This window comes from Pezoporus wallicus, unplaced genomic scaffold (assembly GCF_028554395.1).
Source record: "Pezoporus wallicus isolate ANWC-B61680 ecotype Strahan unplaced genomic scaffold, APGP_CSIRO_Pwel_v1 contig_2871, whole genome shotgun sequence".
Taxonomy (NCBI): Eukaryota; Metazoa; Chordata; class Aves; order Psittaciformes; family Psittacidae; genus Pezoporus; species Pezoporus wallicus.
Window position 1 is genome coordinate 4,470,584 of NW_026640775.1, and position 22,804 is coordinate 4,493,387.

At 40.4% G+C, this 22,804-nt stretch overlaps 1 protein-coding gene across 1 annotated transcript in view; it reads left to right on the top strand.

Annotated features, from left to right (window-relative positions):
* LOC130605197 (tyrosine 3-monooxygenase-like) overlaps positions 1 to 5,999 on the top strand; it is a 31,063-nt gene extending 25,064 nt beyond the window's left edge. The window contains exons 11-12 of the mRNA XM_057420481.1: positions 2,912 to 3,045; positions 4,640 to 5,999. Of these exons, the coding sequence (XP_057276464.1) occupies positions 2,912 to 3,045; positions 4,640 to 4,799 (294 nt within the window). The 3' untranslated portion in view covers positions 4,800 to 5,999. The remainder of the gene's footprint in view (positions 1 to 2,911; positions 3,046 to 4,639) is intronic.
* The last annotated feature ends 16,805 nt before the right edge of the window (positions 6,000 to 22,804 follow it).

Consider the following 22,804-nt stretch of genomic DNA (forward strand, 5'->3'; position numbering starts at 1 on the left):
ATAGCAACTTGAAAATGTATACCAACTGTTTCTTTCTCAGCTGAAGAGAGGAAATATGTGTAGTGCAATGCTTATTTTATAGAAGGGATATTTTTAGAGGTACAGCAGTGTCTAGGCAGCTTTGTTAGAGAAGATGAAATTTAGAAGATAGTGAGGCTCATGATAGCTTTCAGTTTCTTACAAAGCTCATTTTGCAGTCTTAGCCTGGCTCTTGAGAAAGCTCTAGATAAGTTTTGCTACTGCATGGGAGAAAGCCATTGTCCATCCTTGTAATTATCCATCTGTTTTCTCAGTATGGGTCCAGATGAGGGCTTCTGCATGGAGGCCCCAAACTTGGTTCCATATGATTTAGCTGATCAGCATATCTGGCACAGGCAGACTAACTGCAGCTCATGTGATAGAAGGAGACATGCTGTAGCAACCTGCGCAAAGAAGTTTCCTCATTCCTGAAGGTTCCAGAGCCAGGAACAGCAGGATGATGAACACTGAGGAGGCAATAAAGGCAGGAGTTAATAAGGCTAGGTGGCTGGCTACAAGAAGACAACATCTAACCAGCTGGAGAGGGTGAGCAGCAGCATGTCCAGCTAATGTTGTCTGAGAACTCATCATCAGCAAGGAACCTGGGAACATCTCTGAACTGCAGACTGGACCGACTGTCTGTGGGTGTGTGACTGTAACCCAGGGAACCACATCCTGACTATGAAATCTTCAAAATGCTTTCCTCTTCTCCACAGCACCCACTCTGACCAGTTTGAACTCAGCTTCAGGTAGTTTTTTTCTGTGGGCTGGTTCTGCTCAAACTGGGGTCATAACATGGGAGAAGGGCAGAGGATAAGAAGTAGAGCTAGAAATCCTCTGCATGTGATTTGCACTTGAATATGTATTATTTAACAAATAATTTAGTGACAGCAGCTAGGTATTAGAAGGGACAGGATAGCCATACCAAGTCTAAACTGAGTAGTTGTAATGGGTCTGACTGCTGGCCAACCTTGCCTCCTCTGAACTGTAAGAATTCCTCTCCAACAGCTCTCAGTATTGCACTGTTTATTTCACTATATTCTGTCAGCTGTTCTACATTATCCAAAATGCTTCTCCTGTTAACACTCAGCTGGTCTGTGTCCTACATACTGTAAAATCTTATGGCTCATACCACACTTCTGGCAGCACTCAGTGCTACATATGCTTTTCTTGCAGCACAAGAAGTACTTAACTTGTAGAGGCCTTTAAGGCCATCCGGTTTTAAGCTGAACTTCCACTGAAATCAATGGGATTTCAGTTCTGCTTCAACACTGACAGCATAGTGGGACCCCTGTCAGGTTCTGAGTTTCTGAAATCTTTTCCCATTAGTCCCCAGAGCTTCTAAGATTATAAGAGCAGCCTCATGTTTGTGTATACCATCCATCTTAGATTGTAAGAGTGCTCTCCAAGATTTATTCTTCAATTACACACTGCAAATGGAGAACAGGAAAAACACGATCTTTTAGCAGTTTATATATAATTATTTTTATTTTTTAAGCCCTGTATTAATTTCTGCACCACTTCTGCAGCAAATTGGCCTACCAGCTAAGGCAGGCCTCCAGTGATGGAGAGTTCAAGTTCAGTTCAGTGTAATATCCAAAACTGTGCTTAAGGTACTGTCTGCATTTTTCCAGTTAGCAGATTGAGCTGAAAGTCTTGTGAAGTGTCATGCACATCTACTAGTTATATACAGGTACCATGGGAACTGGTATTTGGATCATCAAACAATGAAGGGTGGCTTCTGAAGGCTGGGGAAGAAGACAGAAACACAAACAGGCAGATCTCAAAGAATAGGTGGGTATTAAAAGGCTGTCCCTAGGTGGATGGGGCCCACTGCCCAGGCTGAAGGTGGAAAGAAATGTCTCAGTATTGACTGGAATGAGTTGCGTTTTCCCTTTTTGTACAAAGTATCCTTGTACAAAGGACACTTCATCAAAGTGGCCATGGCACTCCCAGCTTGGACAACTGGAGACCAAACCAGGTTTTAGCACATCTACCAATGCAGCTCTGTTCTCACTGGAGCTAATCTGGCTTTAAAATATCTCACTCAGGATTCAGGGGCAGAAAAACCATGCAGGAGCTCACTTTAAGCCTGAATTGTGCTGTTTTCCCAGGACTTTGTGCATGTACTAGATAGCCAATGCCAATACCTGAGCAACCATGCTGTTCCCTGCTCTGGTGCTGGTTGGTTTGAAGGTATCTCCAGTATGTGTAAACAAATAATAGTTGTGCCTATGGACTGCAGTGTGGACATGAGAGACTTCCATAATCCTCCTGTCTGCCTAAGGGGACAATGTAGAAGGACCTGAGAAGAAAAAATAGAAGAACCTCTGTGGGCCCAAAACACAAGCATGCATCCAGAGAGTATAGTGCATATTTATATATTGGATTTCAGGGAAGATTTTAGGTGGCTTAACTGGCATGGAGCTGTGCAAAAAATACAAGGAGCATTCTGTCTGTTCTTCCTTGCAGCAGGAAATGTGAAATTTGTGGCTGGGGACTTTGAAATAGTGCTGCACAGGTCTGTGAATCTTCTATGATACTAGCTGGAAAAGAAAGTAGCACGAAGTTATTTTTTTTTCTAGATATTCAGTTTTCAGGGCTGGCATAGACTTTCCCCTCCCTGTCTGAGAATGTGGCCTTGGTACCAAATCATACATCACTTTAATGCAGGAAATACATGTCTTGGTTTTCTCTTTCTTTTTTTTCTTTTAAAAATTATGTACTATTTGGTTTATTAGCTACTAATTATGAAAAGCAGCTTTCACCTGTAACAGAACAGGACCTGATATTACCTTCAACTATTTCGCAAAGAGCATTTCATGGCTATGTGGGCACTAATTCTTGCTACATTCACTCACCTGCTCTAACCTATGTTGTTCCCATTGCGAAGTATGCTTTATCCAACAAGCCAGAGTACAAGCCTTTTGATCCAGAAGTGACTGCAGTTCACCCCTATCAGGATCAAGCCTTTCAACCTGTCTATTTCATAGCAGAAAGTCTGGAAGATGCCAAGGCCAAGCTTCAGTAAGTAAAGTGTTTGTAGGTGTCTTCATTGAGGGGGGCACACTGGCTTGAATCCTAATCTCAAATACATCCACCTCAACTGCATTAACCATGGCAGGCTATCTCACTGTGCCCTTCATTAGCACAGTGGCTTTTTCACAGCAAAGGTAAACATGAGGTTGTTTATCTCAGAAAAGCTTCACAGAAAACCATAACTATATATTGTTACTCCCTGTCCCATGCTTCATCTTAGCAGTACCTCATTTTAGCAACTTCTGAAGTAAAATCTGAAACTGAACAGTAAGAATGGAGAGCAACCCAACAGTTGGGGTGCCAATGTGCTAGTTCATACAAATAAGAGGTCATGAAAAACTGATTTACCCAAGGCCATGCATAAATTTTATAGCAGACTTAGGAATTAACATGGATCAGCAGGGGTCTTAAAAACAAGATTGCCTTTTTCCTCTGATTATATCTGCACAAGAACGCAGAATCAGCATTCACAGGCAATCTAATTTCTACAAAGTAGCTGACTGCAACTTGAATAACATTATTTCAAATTAGCTAGAGGTGTTTCTAAATGCATTTCTTTGACTGTGTTATGCAGTAAAGATTTATTCTTTTTAAAGTAAGCAGGGTTCAAATCCTGGCCTTCATCTCCAACAGTTAGAACAACATAACCAATTCTGGCTGGAGGCAGGAGGCTGGTTGTGGAACTACTGGGGAGAAAGCATGCAGGAGCTGAAATGAAGAATTTATTAGAGGAAGAGAATGTGGGCCAGACTTCCCTACTCCCCCTGCCTCTTCCCTAGAAGCACTGTCTGCTGGGGTTATAACAATAGCAATTTAGGCCCCTCATTCTAAATGTGAAGGTTCACAGTCAGTTGTTAATGTGTGTAAAAACGTGGCTGAGAACTCACTGGCAGAAATAAGAAGACTTTAAAGAGTATTTGACTCAGGCAAACCTGAAAAGAACTTGCAAGGATAGGGAATACGCCATTCTCAGACTTGAAGCTTTTTCATACATGTTTTTCAAGATAGCTGTGCAGCCAAAGCAGCTCAAAATAACCAAAGGCACAAAAACCTTGTCAGAATTAAAACCATAAAGCAACATCAGAATAGGGGGCTCCTACCAGCATGTACTTAATGGAAACATTGTCAAAGATGGCAAGAAATCATGATTTTTTTTTTTTTTTAATAGAGACAGAAAAATAGTCCAAGATACCTACTATCAACAGGTTTTTAGAATTTTACGGAGAGCTACTCCAGGTTATTTCTTGGAAGTGAAGGCAGCAGACATGCTGTGTTCCTGCATTCCTCAGCTTGTGGTTGTAATAACTCTGAATTGTGCTAGCATAGAGCTGTAAGAGCGCAGGCGGGTCTGAGCCAGCCACACTGAAAAGCAGGCACTGCAGATCTTTTGGGCTGCAAGTAGCTCAGCCGTGGGGAGAGTGTGCTGCACCAGACAACGTTAACGAGTAACAGTGAGGAGGTGTCACAGCAGCCTCTGCTCTCCAACAAGTCCATGCCTACATACTAAGAAACCAGGTCCTGCAGGTTTTACGCTTTGGGAAACGAATTCTGAATTAGCAGCTCTGTCTTCTTCCCTCCACAGAAACTACACAATGAAGATCAAGAAGCCCTTTTCTCTGCACTACAACCCATTCACCAGCAGTGTAGAGGTTATGAACACACCTCAGAAAGTCAAGAAGGCACTCTGTCAGATGAAAGGGGAATTGAAAAACCTCTGCTTGGCCCTTGAAAACATCTCTTAAAACTACAGCAGTACAACTCACCTGGCACTGAGATACTTGTAGATGGTTCCAGCACTTGAAGATTTAGTGATGAAGTTGTAGTTGCATATGAAAGTTTTTAAGCCGCAAAACGGCTCCGTTAAGCTAATCTTTTCACTGTAAATTAGGCTGCTGATTTAGCCACAGTAATAAGTTCCTATTGAGTATATTTCAATGACAAGCAAGACCAAATTACTCCAATTTTTGGTAGGTGATATGAGCTACAGCTGTTTGGAGTGTATTTATCTGTTATTATTGGACTCTTACAGGTGTTTTTTTAATTCACCTGCCACCTTTTCAAGTTATCTGTCACAGAATAGCACAGTAACTCTTCTGCTACACAGTCCTTTACTTGCTGCTTAAATGACATGATCACAGTCTTTTTAGGTTGGCTAGCTGTCTACTGTTAGCAGTCCTTGCAGTTAGCTCATTTCTGTTAGCAATTACTATCAGCTATTGTGCTCACAAACTATGAATGGTTCCCTTACAATGTGCAAATGCAAAAGCTTGTAAAAGGAACCCTTTACTTCTGCTCACTACTTATTTTTTAGACACTCATTTCATTCAGTAGCCTTCAAATATGTCAAAATAATTTCCTGTCATATTTGACTTCTCAGAATGTTTGTCCCTTGGCTAAAAAAAAAAAAAGGCAGAAAATAATAGGCTCATGATACTCTGGTTCTGTCACATACAAGGATGCTTAATTTAAAAAGGAATTTTGGATCCTGGAAAGGAAATCTAAGTGTAAGGAATGATTTTTGAAGAAGCCTTTAAAAAATAAAGTCCCATTAGTATTTCATCTTCAGATACCCCTGAAGAACTTCAAAAGCAAGCTATGCTTTGTGTTTCTTGTTGATGTCATGATGATTGTAGTAACAGCCAAAAGGCCAAATATATGGAACACCTGGTGCAAAACTTAAGATCAACCACTAGCAGCCATACAGCTTTGCTGTGGAAACAATATCAGATACATACTCCAACTCATCTTGCTCCCTCTCCAGTCCCTCTCTGAGATGTGTCTGAAATTTATCTATACTCTACAGGATACGTTTCCCAGAATAGAGCTCATAATTACATTTTTCAGACTCCCATGCTCTTTGTGTCCCCTTTTTTCCTCTCTTACCCACAAGTAGAGACTAGTTCAGGAAAAGACAACAATGCTTATGCCTAGGATTCCTTCTCCTGTTAACAACAGTGCAGAGTTGGTGCAGGTTACAAGGGCAACATGGATCTCATGGCTCAGGGTGGGTGATCATGATCCACAAGTGTCAAGGTACCTTGTGTAATTTAGAAGCTCTACTTATTTTTTTCAAAAGTAGATTGGACAGTAGGCTCATCCACGGCTATCCACTAACTGCCAGTGTACAGGGTATGAAGTTTGAGGTAACTGTGATGTGCTTTGGCTCTTGATGGAAAATGAGTCATCATCTTTGCCTTAACTGGTTGCTGTGGGATAGGAGCATGCACACAGAAAGTCACAACAGAACAATTCAGATGCTGTTACTGCATAGAGCGCTTATCTCTGTAATTGGTCCATATGCCAGGCTCTAAAGAAAGTATTATTGAAAGTTAATGGGATTTTGTCTTTTAAATCTTCATGTCTATAAGCACATCAGAAAATTATCCCGTGGGCAGTAATAGAGTATTCAAGGTTTAGGAAGCTGCTGCAATTGCTCCATTTTATTAATACGTGGTGATGCCTGAAATATTTGGAAGTATCTTGGCAAAAATGGCTCTGAAACCTCTTCCACTCAACAACAGATACATCCCAAGTTTATTCTTTGTTTTTAAGTCCAGGATTCTTCTGCTCTACTCCAAGAGAACACTTGCATATCATAAACTCTGTTTTGGTAGAGACAGTGACAGAGCTGAAGTGAGTTCCTTTGCTTCCAGTATTTTTCTGCTGTGATGGAGAATGATCTCTCAGCATACTTTCATGGATTTAATTCTACTCATCCTGCTAATACACACGCAGAGAAATACCATTTCTCTTCAGAGCAATTTGTTTTGTTACATATTGTAATAATTTATCTGTCTTATTCCTGCCAATTGGTGCGTAGGCAAAAATGCTTGATAGTTCGCAACAGATTGTTTTCAGAAGTATCATTTTCATCAATCAGTTGTTTTACAGTGAAAATTGAACCATGTGCTCCAGTTTTGTGTGTTTTCTTTTTCTTTCTTTTTAAGTGAAAGATAATGCCAGAGCGGAAGAGCTATCAAAATATTTTCTGTAGACGGACTCTGTAGGCCATAGGGTCTTTTTCATGTATTCCCTCTGAAACAGTTGGATGTGGAGTTTAGACTTGAGCTTGGCTATTGCTCAGAACAGACCTATATTTGGAAGAAATGAGAGACCTGATGGATTTGTTTTGCCCAAGGCCTCACACTTTCCTTGGAGGGACTCCAGGCCCGCCCACACACCCTTGTCTTTTCCAGTTCCTGTAGCAAGGAGAGAAAAAGAAACCATTTGGAGCCAGATTCTCCCACCCTTACACACGCTGAGTAGTACCCGATCTCTCTTGAACAATCTCAGAGACCGTACTGAGCCTATTTAAAGTGCTGTACACAGACAGTTAAACCAGGATTGTCAAAACCTCTGCGGGTGTACTTGCATTTTTATTGTCTTAATGACAGTCAGGCAGTGTACGCGGCTAAGGTAGGATCTAGTGAAGCTTAGCAAAGCTTCAAAAGTAATGAATTTGGCTACCTGAACTTTAAAGAAACATACAAGTTTTTCCAAAGGAGGCAAACCTTACCCTCCTTACTCAGGCAAGACCTACCCTAGGATAGCCATGTTTGACACTCCCCTCTAAGAAGGTCCAAATTCTTCTCTTCTGATTCAGTGTAGTGATAAAGTGAAAGCCTTCAGTGTTACATCCTTATGAGGTACACTGGTCATGCTGCTTTTCTAATAGTCATTCTTTCATTTCCTCACAGAACCCAAGAAGTACCTCATACTCCTGTCAGTCTAAAGCAGGGGTGATGGGGAAGGCAGTTATGGGGCCTCCTCATGAAAATAATGGCACAGAGGAAAAAGCACCAACCAGTAAAAATATGTCTTTTTGTCAGTTTGCATTTCAGCAGTTTCACATTAATCTTGCACAAGAAGCCTCCAAAGCCAAATAAAACACATCTTGTGACTTGAAACTGAACTGATGAACTCCCCATGGGTCCTTTGCTTATCCGATAAACTTATTTTTCCTAGATGGAGTGCATTTAGAACAAAATAGTGTATGTTATTAAATCTGTATTGTGTTGTTCTGTTATACATGGGAGAGTTAGTAATTCAGTTTGTGGGTTTGGGTTTGTTTTGTTTTTTGGCTAACCAAGTCTATCCTCTACCAATTTTGGTCCACCTTCAAGCCTCCAGCTGCTTCACTGCTTCCCTGCAGATTTACTAGGGATGCCAAGGGTACCACTGTGTAAGGAGAATACACAGTTATGCAATTTGGGGAATTTGGCAGGACAGGAAGAGGAAATTTAGGCAGGCCTCCCACCCACTCCCATGAGAAATAGTATTGTATTACAAGGCAGAGCTGTCACCCTCAGAAAGACCTTCTCAAATATTTCCCCCTGGATCCCTTAACATTTTGACCTTTATACTACCTGGTGAACATAAACCTTAATTAAGTAAAGACACACCAAAGAGGTGGAACAAGAAACAAACAAACAAACAAAAGACTTCCCAAGAGAGGAAACTTCATTACAGTCAGTATTCCTTGTCTCTGCTGATCCATGGAGAAAGAAGAAAACAAAACAGAAAAGCAAACTTCCATGGAAATGATAGCGTATTCCTGAAGAAACCTAAACCATTAAATTGTTTTATGCACAACTATACGCACGAAGATCCCCTTACACCCATCACTGAAATGCCATAATTTACCCAGTAAATCATGCCCAACAAATTAATCACGCACAGAAGTGTAACATGACTGCTTGAGGCAAGGAATGAAGCTACCAGGAAAAACCCTCTGGTATCTTTGCCTTAGGCACGTACTGCAAAAACAGAAGGTTCTCTGGAGCCTGCTTCTGCAGATATCCTACAGCATGGAGGAATTCCAGCTGGCAAAGAAACAGAGGGGTATATACATACGTCCCTAGTAATCTCACCCACCACTAATCAGGAGTTTATACGTGGGCTTTGAGGTTTAGTTAGAGGACATAACTTCTCAGCATTCTTCAGCTGGCTTATGATCAGAAGTTGGCAGAAAGGGTTACTGGCTGTATCATATTAAATATACATTAACTTTGGGTAATGCTGGTGGCTGAGGCCCAAAGTGAAAGAAAATCTCTGGCACTCTCTCCCACCACAAGAATTCCTTAGGGGAAAGAAAGTCAGACTAGAAAGAGTCTGGCTGAAAACCGGCAGAGCAAAGGGATGAGGAATGGAAAGGACCAGTAGATAGGCCTAAAGCATATTTGTTTTGCATATGCTGTTTCATTGTACTTGAGAAACATTTCTGCTTGAAAGGGAGCTTTTTAGCACAAAGGAGGAAATTTCCTACCTGTAGAACTGTAGATGAACCAAGGCCAGCTAAGCTTTCTTAACTGTGCCTGAGGAGCTTTAGCCTTATCTAAGGACATTTACTTTCAGCACAGGATACAAAGGTTAGAAAGTAGAAAAGAGGTCTTTGTGAAAGGATTTTTTAATAGTGTGTGGGAAAGCTGAAGCTGATGAGGTCTTGCTGCCCTGCAAAACATAAGAATCCTAAATTTTGAGTGAAGGATACCTTAGGAGGGGAAAGCAAGCTGCTGGCCAAGCACTACCCCTACGGCAGATGACTGTGAAATCATTAGTGCTGTGACTGTATGGTAGGTTCTGTCTTTTACCCTGCTTATCTATTTTGTCAAGAGTTTTCTTTTTCTCTTTATTTATTGATCCCTTTGGCCTGTGTTTGCAAATGGCAAAAATCAGCAGACTGAACATGAGAAAGTTCAATATTGTTTTCCCAGGATTTTGATGGAACTTAAGCAACAAACGGACCCTCTTAAACTTAAACCTGGCCGTTGCCAAAGGTGGTTAAGACCTAGTGAAATAGTTACATTTGGGTAAAAGAGGTGACAGCTGCCATTTAATGTACCCAAGCCAAATCTTTACTCCCATCCACAACCAGCAGTGTTAGCCTTCAAGCTACGTTTTTCACAAAAGATAGACTTTAACATAAACTACTAAATATAAAACATCATAGCACATAACACCTGTCGGGTAGAGTAACTAGAAAAATCCTCCAGTTTCGAAGTTCAGTATCTGAACTGGCTGGTTTGTAACGATTTTGGACACCATTTAAAATTATGTGGCATATTTCAGCTGTCACTTAAGTTGTGGAGTTTGAGCATGGCATGCAAGAAAACAGGATATGCTGTTGCCTTTAGCAATGTCAGTTTGACCGATCCCACTTAAAGACTATGAATCAACAGCAAAATTTCTGTGGACCAGGCTGAGAGCTAAAACATGGAAGTAAAAATGACGGATTCGTTCATAGTCATGTTACTGTGCAGCCTTTAGTACTTTCCTCTTACATTTACTGACAGAGAAAAGAAAACCCAACTATCAGTATTATAGAAATATTCCATGAAGTGGTAAACTGGCACACTGTAAATATTCTGACATAAATAGACAATTAAAATGGACTTGTAGAAGGAAAATACCTATTAGTTTGTTTATTAACAAAAGCCGTCTTTCAAGAACATCTCACAATATTACATGGATGATCTTCTTTACATTTTTAAGTATTTCCTTGAATCAATCCCAAAACTGATGGGTTAGAAATGGTATGTGTGTTGGATGATGGTATGAATTTTGTACAGTGCTTAAGTCTTGTACTTCAGACATTTCAATTTGGTCCTTTTGCATTAGTTCATATTTCTTGGTTTAAATCTGAGTAAACAAAATGATTTCACTAGATTCTTGTGTCTCTAGTGTCCTACAAAGGCAGGTTTTATAACTGAATCTGAATTTTAGCCCCCCTTTACAAAACATTATGTTAGCTGCAGGGAGCTTGAGGGGGAAGGGGTTTCATAAATGAAACTTGCTAATTGCTGTGTTGCTTCTAACTTTTTTCCTATTACGATCTTTATCCCCATGCAGCAAACAAGTCAAAGCTTACCAGAAGGAATTTTCTATTACAGATGTATCATCCAATAACTCTGTAAGTGCATATAGTTTGGTAATGATTCCACTCTCTCACTAATGTGGTAATGGCTTTATGATGATATTGCCTGTTTGGGTTGTGGCAAACCATGCAAGCATATTTTCTCAGTACTTGATTAGTTTCTGCATTGATATCTTACTTGGTTAAATGGAGTTAGACAAAAAACAAATTCGAGTGGAGAAAACTGACTTTCCTATTGCTTTGACATCTCTATTTGTCCAGGAACCAGACTGAAAAATGAATCAAGGAAGCAATGATGTCATTATGCAGAAAACTAGAGAACACATAATTTATAACACCTTGAATGGCAAAGATGGGCTGTACAAAGATTTTTCTAATTAATTTATGAAAATTGTTCTTTATATTCCAGCAGTTTTGTAAAGTCTTTAGGTTCTGACTAACAGCTGAAGAAACTAAAGTTATTACAGAAGATTGTTTGGCCCAGTATGATTCCCACTGATGGCTTAGTTTGTATCTTAAGGTGCTATTAAAAAGTTATTACAACACCAGTTACAAAAGAGCTGTCTTAGGCTATGCTACATGGCCTGCTGTGTCGCCTGAGAATTCATGAAAGGAAGTTTGAATTTTGCACTTTCTAATATATCAGTTTTGACATTATGGAATCCTGTTTATATTTGCATACAAGACAGAGTAAGATAGATAATATCATAGAATTGTAGAATCATAGAATAGCTAGGGTTGGAAAGGACCTTTAGGTCATCTAGTTCCAACTCCCTGCCGTGGGCAGGGACACCTCACAGTAAACCATGTCTCCCAAGGCTCTGTCCAACCTGGCCTTGAACGCCACCAGGGATGGAGCATTAACCACTCCTCTGGGCAACCCATTCCAGTGCCTCACCACCCTTACAGTAAAGAACTTCCTCCTTATATCCAAATCTAAACTTCCTCTAAGTTTGAACCCGCTACCCCTTTTATCCTATCACTACAGTCTCTAATGATGAGTCCCTCCCTAGCATCCTTGTAGGACCCTTCAGATACTGGAAGGCTGCTGTGAGGTCTCCACACAGCCTTCTCTTCTCCAGGCTGAACAGCCCCAACTTTCTCAGCCTGTCTTCATACTGGAGGTGCTCCAGCCCCTTTGTCATCCTTGTGGCCCTCTGGACTTGCTCCAACAGCTCCAACTTGCTCCAACTTGCTCCAACAAGCTCCATGTCCTTTTTATGTTGAAGACACAACTGGGAAACATGGAGCAAAAAGAAATAATTTTTTACACAAGTAACCAAACTCCTGTAAGTGAGAAAGAATGTGCTTCGGTAGCTGAGGGCACCAACAAAACCCAGCAAGAACTGTTTTGCTCTGAATTCCTCCTACAACACCATCACAGAGTCTTCTGCTAGAAATTTCTCTCCAGAGAAACAGATTCAGCATTTGTCACATTACCAGACTTCCACCCTCAGTAAAGAAACTGTTATTTTTGGTATGACATGGAAATTTGTCACTAGCAAGATCTCAGTAGATGAAATTAACATATCTTTAAGATTAAAGTCTTTGGTACACAACCTATTTCTCCATGGCACCTTTGCTATTTCACAGTATTGGTCACTGGAAGAGAGGATCAAAAGGACAGCAGGGAAGCATAAATGAGAGTCCTAGATTCATGGTAGTCCCGTGTAGTAATTTTGCTGCACTTGAGGCAGAACAAGGTGTGAGCAATCAGATCCTGAATTAAAGGACCACTATTCCATATGGCTGCACAGGAAGAACACCTGCAATACATTTACTACCCTTCATGCCCTAAGCTTATTCTGTTTTTCTGACAGACCAAAAAATAATATATATACTTTGGTCTTTCCCATCTCCTTGTAAGACAGAAGCTGGGGCCAGAAGAGGGCTGTGATGCTTAAGTAAGTTTCTTTGGGTAACAGGAGAAGTAGGGCAGAGAAAAGCACTGAAAAGAGCATGAGGACTCATTCATGTCCCACAGTAGTTGTGAGCTAAATGTTATCGTGCAAGCAGAATCAAAAGATAGAAATGTTTTTCCTCCCTTTGCCAAAAAGGGAACAAAAAATTGTGCACAGGAACATTGCTCCTATCAGAACTGTGTCTGGAATAACGAACATGTTATTTAACAGAATCACAGAGGTTGGAAGGGACCTCTGGAGTCTGTCTAGTCCAAGATCTTACTGAAAGCAGGGTCACTAGAGCAGGTTGATCAGTACTGTGTCCCATCAGGATTTTAATATCTTCAAGGACAGGGTCTCCACAACCTCTCTGGGCAGCCTGTTCTAGTGTTTGATCACTTTTACAGTAAAAAAAAAAGGTTTTTATGTTTAAATGGAATTTCCTGTATTTGAAATTATGCCCATTGCCTCTTGTCATTTCACAGGTTACTGCTGAGAAGAGTCTGTACCTTCCTCACTCCCCTCATCTGGTATTTATACATACTGATAAGATCTCTCTGAGCCTTCTCTTTTCCAGGCTGAACAGTCCCAGCTCTCTCAGCATCTCCTTGTATTTCACATGCTCTAATCCCTAAATCATGTTCATGGTCCTTCCTTAGACATGCTCCTGTATGTCCATGTCCTTGTACAGGGAGCTCTGCCCTGGCTGCAGCACTCCAGATGTGGTTTCACCGGTGATGAGCAGAAAGGAAGGATCACCTTCCTCCATCCACCTTCAATGGTCTCCCTAATGCAGCCTAGGATGCTGTTGACCATCTTTGCCTTAAAGGTAGATTCCTGGCTTAAAGTCAATTTATCGACCACTGGTAGCCCCAGGCTAGCAGACTTTTTCTCACAAGTTTGTTTTCAGCTGGTGGATCTCCCCAGCCTGCACTGGTTCATGGGGCTAATCATCCTCAAGTGCAGGATTTTGTACTTCACTGAGTTTCCTGAGATTCCCATTGCCCCATTTCTCCAGCCAAAAAGTCAAGGAGTTCCTCAGCCTTTTCCATGACCTGACTCAGCAGCACACCTACATTTCTTCCAGATTTTTCTGCAGATATGTCTGTAGAAGCCCTTCCTGTTGCCCTTTACATCGCTTACCAGATTCTTTGGTTTTCCTAATTGTATCCCTGCACGATATATCTATATTCCTTATGGGAGATCTGAAACTAATGCCACCTCTTGCATGTTTCTTTTTCTGTTTTAGGTTTGTCTGGAGCTACTTGTTTCACACTTGCAGGCCTCCTGCACGGGTGTCTTTCCTTGCCTTCCTGTGTGACAGGATTGACCATTCTTGAGCTCGGAAGAGGAAATTCTGGAAAAATGCTCAAACTGTTTTATGAAAATGTAGAGGATGGGGGAGGTGAGATGGAGAAAAGCAGCAGGAATCCTGCTACCTACCATTAAGGCAATTTATAGCCATGTTAGAGACCCAAAATCTTGTTCTTGTTCCCGTGGAAGCCTAATTTACCAAAAGAATATCTACCCTAATAGAAATGCAATTGAGGAATTTTCTATAATATCAGATAAACTGGGGAGTTTTGGATATGTTCTCTGGATGTGGAAAGCCTCAGTTTGATTTTATTTCACATCAGACCACAGAGAGAATTTGGCATCATTATAAATCTGGATCTCTAACCTGTTGACCAACAAGAGGCTCAGTCTCCTGAAAGTTTTTGCCTTCAACCATATAAGACCCAAATCAGAACCATCATCTTTGGCATGTAATTGAAATGCCTGAGTAACACTTATTTTTTAAATCTTAGTGTATTTCATGTGTGAGGAAGCACATCAGTCAGTAAACCTTCTCTTGGTCCATGGGGTTGCCTTCAGTTTTAGGGAAAAGGAAGATGAGGTCTAGAATACACCTTCTTCTGGAATCTGTTAATGCCATAACAGACCTATGCCATAGGGGAAGCTCTTCATCCCATCCTGATGAGCAGGCTACCAATAATATTAATAGCATGTTCAGTAACTGAAATTTTGGGTAGTGCTCTGTTTCTATTTTCCCTGAAGCACAGCACTAAAATGCAGAGGTGCTCTAATCCCAACATGTGGAAAGAAGACCATAGAGGAGTAGGAACTCCAGGGTATTACACTGCCAAAGGACTTGTCAGTTGAGCTAGCAGGCAGAACAAAGTCAAGAAAGGAGCTAGCAGCTCTGAGGACTGCAGTTGAGAGCAGGCAGATCAGAGGAGTTGCCTATATAAAAGCATTAGTAAACTAATATGATAGGAACATGATTTTATTCCTACTTGTTTCTGTCTCTGTCCTAGAGGAGAATCAGGCCGTCCTATCCCTTTGAGGAATACCCATCACCTGCTCTCACACTTTAGAAATCCAGCAGATATTCACAATCTGGCTTCCGTTGGCTGCCCAGATCCTGAACTGGCTCAGGCTGAAGGATTCAGACTACACTGTCCTTTTCAGTTGGACTGCCCACAGTAACCTTCCCACCGGGTGCTGTATTTATTTCATATGGACACCGTACCTGCGTGTCGAGCAGCTCAGTGCTATTTACCTTCTGTCCACAAGGTGGTAGCGCAGCATTAGCATTAAGCAGGTTTAACTTCTGTCCAGTTACCTGGAAGACTCCTACTATTGGACAAACGATGACAAACTTCTTCCTTTTGTTAACTTTCTAATTAAAGAACAGTGTGATTTGTTAGGATGAAGACATATACACTGGGATAGCAAATATTTGTGAAAATAAAGGAGAGATACGGTAATCTATTTCCATGCCCAAAAGGGCTATTTGGAAACAGTAAGTGGTAGGGATAAAATCATGTAACCCAGCCTTGAGATTTTTGACTTTTTTCCCTAACTGGTGAGGCCAGATATTATCAAATTCTGTTCAAGGGGGATGAAAATTCCTGGGCTGCAATGGTCCCTAACATCACACTTGAGTGGCTCTCTGGCTGCACTGTGGCGTGGTAGAACTTGTCCTTTCAAGGCCCACCACAACCCATATCTAGCAGTTTGTAGGACTATATGTTGATCATCTCTTTAGTGAGATATTTAGGCTCTCTTTTAAAGCTAGTTCAGATTATAGTTTTGCCTTTGGCAACACTACTACTGGTTTCAGACAATCCCAGCTACCACCTCTTCCCACTTTCCACCTCTCATTGCTGCCTGCCACACCTGGCAGCATGACTAACAGATCAGGAAACTACTTCAACTTTATTATTCTCTCCCTTACACATGCTGCTTTTTTACAACACGTTTCAGAGGTCTAGTTCACAGGAGAATGTGAATGGTTGCGTTACCAACTCATGAGAAAGCACTGCTCTTGCAGCAGAGAGTTAGGAGTGGGAAAGACAACATCAAACTGGAGTTAAGCTCATGAACACTTTTTATCATGGACTTCATACATGCTTCAAAACCTTTTCATACTCTTAGGTCACAAAAGTCAGTTTGAGAGTGATTTTTAGTAATCAGTCTTTTGTTCAACAGAAAATCAGAGCATTCATATAATCCCTTTGAGCTGACATCCTACTACCCCCATGAATTGTGATCAATCCTAGGATACATCAACTAATCAACTAGTGATTTTTGCTGCAGAGGAAGGGGTAGGAAGAGCGTTTTATCTCCTAATAAGTGTGGTCTCTGTCTTCATATCACATCACAGTTAGTGCTGCTTAACTAGAACACACTCTAGATTGCCTAATTTGGTATCTCCTTTAGCAGGTTACCAAATAAAGTGTCTCTGACCTCAAATCCAGGCTGCTAGGCTCCTTATACAGGGTTGAAAGGACAGAGTGTAGTAGTGTTCAAGAGATCAAGAGAAGGCTCATACACTAGTTGGTACTGGAACCTAGCACTGGAACAAAATTTGCTTGTTTGAATCTATTTACCAGTCATTCTAGGTGGTCTCCCATCAAAGTGCTGGAAAGTCCTCCTTAGTGTCATAGTGACTGCCCACAACCCTTACAACCAAGACAAAGTCTTGCACAAACTACGCAGTCTCTTAGTTCCCAAGGGCGTTACTACATACCATGGGTCTGAGTATAATTCTTCATCGTTACTGTAACTGTGGTAGGAGGCCTTTATTTATGTCAGAGTACCCTTATAGTGTGCTGATAAAGTATTATGAAGTATTCAAAGGAATGGACATAGCTGTCTCCAAGAAATGGAACTGCTGTTACAGTCTAGTGAAACTATCCAGTTGAGTGAAAATATTTCTAAAGATGGAAACGGTTTTGCCAGTATGCTCATGCCACCATTGGGGATCTCACACTCCTGACAGACAGACCCTGCAGGAATTTGGAGTGTAGATGGGGCCTAGATCAAATGAACAATTTGGAGTTAGAAACATATAGCAGTGATCCTTTCAAAATGCTTTTATTTACAGAAACATTCAACTGAAATAAAGCCTCTTAACAGGAGGTCTTGATTACTTTTCCATTTCCAAACCACACATCATAATGGGGATGGAATGTGGTTACCATAAATTGTTGGTTTACAAATCATCACTGACTTGTTAGCAATAGCTAGGATGTTAGAGTTAGAGCAACAGTTTGGATGTGATAAAATAGCAAAAGCCCATTTTTCATGGCATCGTTGGAATGAATATAAATGAATTCTTCCCAGAGATTCATTGTGGTGGTTGTGGTAAACAGCAAACTGCATATTTCCTGCTCATGTTGAAATCAATGTGAGTTTTATTATTGGCATCAGGAGAAGCAGGATTTGACCTTAATAGAAAAGAGAAGAGGAAAAGAGAAAAAGATGAGGAAAAAAGAAAAGAATGAGCCTGAGAGTTTTAAAACGACTAGTAATTCAGTTGCCTGACTGGACTTCAAAAGAAGAGTCTGAAATGCAGAAAGTACGAACAACCTGAAACTGGGGCCCCTTTTCTTTTGGATTCACTCCCAAATTTTCCTGTGAATTCTCTACTTGCAAACTTTCAAGCTGAGGAATAACCAATACTGGTCACTGATGAAAATGCAGATTTTCAAATTTTCCTTTTTCTTGGAAATGTTTCTGCCTCTCTAACAGCACTGAAGAGTTCTCTTATTGGGTTTTGGACGAAGTCTATAAAAACCAGCAACAGCATTCTTTCAGGGAAGCCAGCACAAACTTTCCTCCATACTTGTGTTTGAGTCATGACATAGATCACTATCAGTCACTTAACCTTGCTCAAGCAAAATCCACATATGCTAATAGAGAGAATTAGCAGCCCTGCCTCTGTCATATAGATAAATCTTTACAAAAGAACTTCTGTATTAGAAATAGAGGAAACAAGAAGCTCTGATCCAAAAGATATCACTACACTTGCTTAGCTACCAAACTACTCAAATTCATGGATTTCTCCTGAAGTACTCTATAAAAACAGACTAAACCAAACAAAACAACAATGTATGCATTCTCACCACATGGTACAACACATCACAAACTTGTTTCCTTTATCAGGTGTGTTCAAAGCACTCACCAAGGTCACAATTCCTATAGTTGTTCAAATATTTAAAAGAGTGAGTGAAATCTGGTCCTCCAAAGTCAACACCAAAACTTCCAGTGACTTCACATAGACCAGAATAGATGATTAGCTGAGTAAATTTAATGTCAGTGGGAGTAGGAGGATCTCCATTAGCTAAATATTTAGTACTTGCCTATTTAGATTCTAACACAACAAACAGATAAGCGTCCTTCCCAAAGTCTAGATGCCCTTAAAAATAGCTGATGGAGGATGCCAGAAAAGATACAAAGAGCAAATGCAAAGCATGACTCTTCTGCCCATTTATCAGTCCATTTGAATAATGTTCTGTCCTTCAATACCCACAAACCACATCCCCTGAAATACAAGTCTATATTCAAGGACTCTGACCCTTAATGTTTACCAAATAACTTGTCATGAACCTCCTCATTGACTTTCAGATTGGCACACTGGTGCTGAAAATGGTCATTCTGTGCAGCTACTCCTGAGCATACCAGTAATGAATTTAGATAATGTATGAATGTTTCAAAGCAGGTCCTTCAGCAATGCAAAGCAGGATGAGCATAAGCTTTGCTAACTAAACTTGAAATTGCATCATACATTAAATGGACTCTAACATATGGAGAGGGAGAAGCCAAACCCAAAATCACCATGGGTTTTGTTTTTTAAGGTAAAGGGCTAATGCAGTTCATTCTTTCCCATCTGATATTACTTTTTTGGTTCTTTATAGAAAATTCACATTAGCTGCAAGACAGCCCTTGAAGTAGCATTTCTTGTCCCAGCCAGATGAAGAAGGTTTGTAAAGGAAAGTTGTGTCTAATAAATGTCATTTTTCGTTAACAAAGTCAGACATTGTTGAGCTGTAACACGTAAGAGCAGATGATTCAACTGAGATTATCACAGGAAATCCAAGAGGAATTGAATCCAATCCTTTGAACTTTCAGTAAAATTTCTTAACAAGGAACTATGTTGACTATTGTCGTATTTGGCTAGAGACCCCTCATCTTACCAAAGTATTCTCTATAAAATGATCCTTTATCCCTAAAGTGTTTCTGCTGTTGCTTGAAAGAGACAGCAAATACAATTGAGACTGATTTTGGAGGAAGAATATATTCTGTGTTCTAGAAAATCCTTACCTTTAAGAAAATTCACCCTTCCAAATGTAAAAGATAATTAGTACTTCTCAGAAGATGCACTTATATTTATTAGCTTCCTTTACCTTTTGGCTGGACAACTTATCCCAAATCTGTACCACTAGAATACACTATGTCTCCACCAAAGAGGTAGCTATTGTCTGTTTTATTAATCAAATATATTTATTTCATATTCCTTCAGAGTGGAAGAGATGTCTTGGGTCCAAAATGGCAAAATACATGAGACTTATCTTCCTCATCACCTCATGGATCTGCAGAGGATTTCAGAAACAGCATTTCATATCCAGTTTCACCACTTCCTCCTGACAACTGGGATGTTCAAAAGAGAAACATTCAAAGTGCTAACCTGGAGGTGTGTTGGACTCCTTTTTGGAAGTGGATTTGATTTTACTAGTTCGATTTAATTACTGTGAGTACTTAAACTCTGAATGTCTGGACTATGGTTTTACTAGGTGGTACAGTATCCCAGACTCACTATGAATAAAGGTACTGCTATTAGAGGAATGTCAAAATGTTTCAGCATTTCTCTACATGGCAGACAGAATGATTTTGTAATGCAAACTTACCTAACCTAAGCTGCCTTGCTTGCACACTGGTAGCTGTCTCACTGTGCCAGCAGGGAGCTTAATAAGGAGGACTTTGCCCATCTTGGGAGAGTTTTGCAGCCTCTGATGAATTTCCTGCTCCCATGACCAGACTCTCCTGCTGGCACTCATCTGCAGCTGGAGGCCAAGTCTGCCACCTTGACGTTTCAGTGGAATCAAAGCTCACTCTTAAGAAGTCCTAGTATGTGCTGTAGTAAACTCAGTTGCTAAACTATTTGCCTGACCTACATCAGTTTTGATTAAAAGCAGAACACCCCAATCTGGGAATCCAGCAATTATGGACAGAATATTTAGAGGCTGTGAAGAGCTTACATGGCACACCAAGTTGCTTTGACTGTATAAGATTCAGGCATAACAAAGGAGTTTTCTGTATTAAGAGGTTTAGGGGCAATTTACCCTAATTCCTTACTTCCCATATGTTTATTTGCCAGTAACAGAGGAGTTCAGGTAATGAGTTTATTTCAAGATTACTCTTTTATCCACAGGCATTTCCACATCTCCACCTGCCCCTTTAACTGCTGCTTTTTTCTTGGACATAATTCTAGATTAGGGAACTTTCACATTGCAGCATCCTGGGGCTTAAGAGAAACATCTAAGTACTTCACTAAAAGCCATAGTTAGCGCAGGGAGCTACTCGCAATGAAGCAGTAGGCTAAGAGCAGGGTGCATTGAGACCTCACTTCTGGGATGTGCTCAAAGGGGCACTGAGGGGTCTTCTCAGCAAGCACAATCCAGGGAATGCCCATGAGGTTGACAGACTCTGTAGAAACTCCTGTGGAGATGAGAAGATGCTTCAAACGGAGTGCTTCTTACTTCCTTCTTGATAGATGTAATAACAACTGTTCAGGCATCTGGTAGCCTTTGGCTATGAACTTCCAAAAGTGTATAGTACTGCATACAGCTTAAAGAGCACAAAGGCTGTTGGTATGTGGTTTATAAACAATGCACAAGCCAGAATCTGGTATTCAGAAAACCGATGTGTTTCTAATGTATGTAGACATTGTTGTTCTTAATATTTAAATTATAACCCCCTTAATACCTTCCAAACTGAGTCCAAAGCACCTATCCTTGCCAGGGACAACAAAGTAACCCTAATTTGGAGTTTTTCAGTCAAGATAGTTTTGAGTCATGACATTTCTTTAAAATAAACATTAGGAAATTTTCCAAAAAAGTGAGATCACCCCACTTATTTTAAAATATCTTCCTACCTCCTCAATGTTTTGTCTAATATCAGTCAAGTTTTCTTGAAATGAAATGTAGTCTGACATACAAGTTTGGCTCTGCAATTTCAGGTGGATTAATTTCAGCTTGAAAAAGCCACGATGGGATTCAAAATCAGGCTCATAATGGAAGATCTTGCATCAAACTAATCTGTGGAAGGAAGAAGCATCTCTCCATCTTGTATTTTCTCTCAGCCAGAGCTAACAATAACTTTGCCTCAGCTACTGAACAGCTGAGCCAAAAAAACAGAAAGACAAAAGCCAAAGGCAAACCAAAAAGACAAGAAGCAGAGACAGCAAAGAAGACAGAGAGAAAAAAATCCACCCCACATACAAACCTTGCTCTGAAAGCTCAAAGATAAGAAAAACAGCCTCTGTAAAAGTCAGTTGACATTAGGAGATGACAGAAGCAGCAGAGATGGCAAAGCACCTAACCAGACCTACTGTCAAAAACAGCTAATGAAAAATAGATGGGAAAAAATAAGGGGAAGTTTGACACTTGAAAAAAAAAAAGTAATTTTTAACAATGACAGTATGCAAACCAATAAAATACTCAGATGTTGGTTCAAGTCCATATCAAAGTAACTCAGCCTACAATTACATGAGAATCAAAAATGTCAAAACACAATAATAAAGATACTGTGGAAGGTTTTGTCTTCTGTGGAGCAAGCCCATGAACACAACCAAATAAGGGAAAAGTTAAATAGGAGTTCAGCATAATGATTACAAGAAGGGAACCATAATGGACGGGAGTGGGCAGAAGTGGGCAGAAGAGAAGAAAAAGGGCAGAAATTAACAGGAGTCAATAGAGAGTGAAAAAAAACCTAACCAAACCAACACAGAGGCAGCCTTCTGCTAGACAGATACCTGAGAAAGAGCTGCAACAGGCATGTTTTGAAGAGTCTCCATACCTAATTTTGCAGAGAAAGATAGCATATTCCATCAGTCCAACTAATACCATTAAAAGAACACCAAAACAATCAAACCACGCCTTCAGAAATACAGGCCAATCTTCAGGTATGGAATGGAAATATGGCTTTACGTGCCCTGAAGGTTGCCTGATTTTCCAACAGTATAAGCTAGAGTGATAAGCATACCATCTCTTCTCGCAAAATGGATTTGGTCTGTGTACTTGGCTCATCGTAGCTATATCAATATTTCACTATGAAGTCCCAGAACAGAGGGTCAGATATAAATTGATCCAGCTACACTGAGTAAAGTGGATGCATATCTAATTCCCTTAGTTGATAAATAATGATAGGATCTTGCCAGCAGCATGGTTGACAGGGAATGCTCCCAAATGTGCTCATCATATATCTATTTTTGCTCCTCTTGAAGTGAATGGAAGTTTTAATGTTTCACTTTGTTGGGAGTAGGATGAGGCCAGCCCCAGCTCCTTTGAAAAAATCTTACCTATTTCAAAGAAAAAATCCTCTGCTTTGTAGGTACAATTCTCCCATTATTTAAAAAAACAGACAATACAGTGCATGAATTATTGGTGTGTACAACATCAATTAT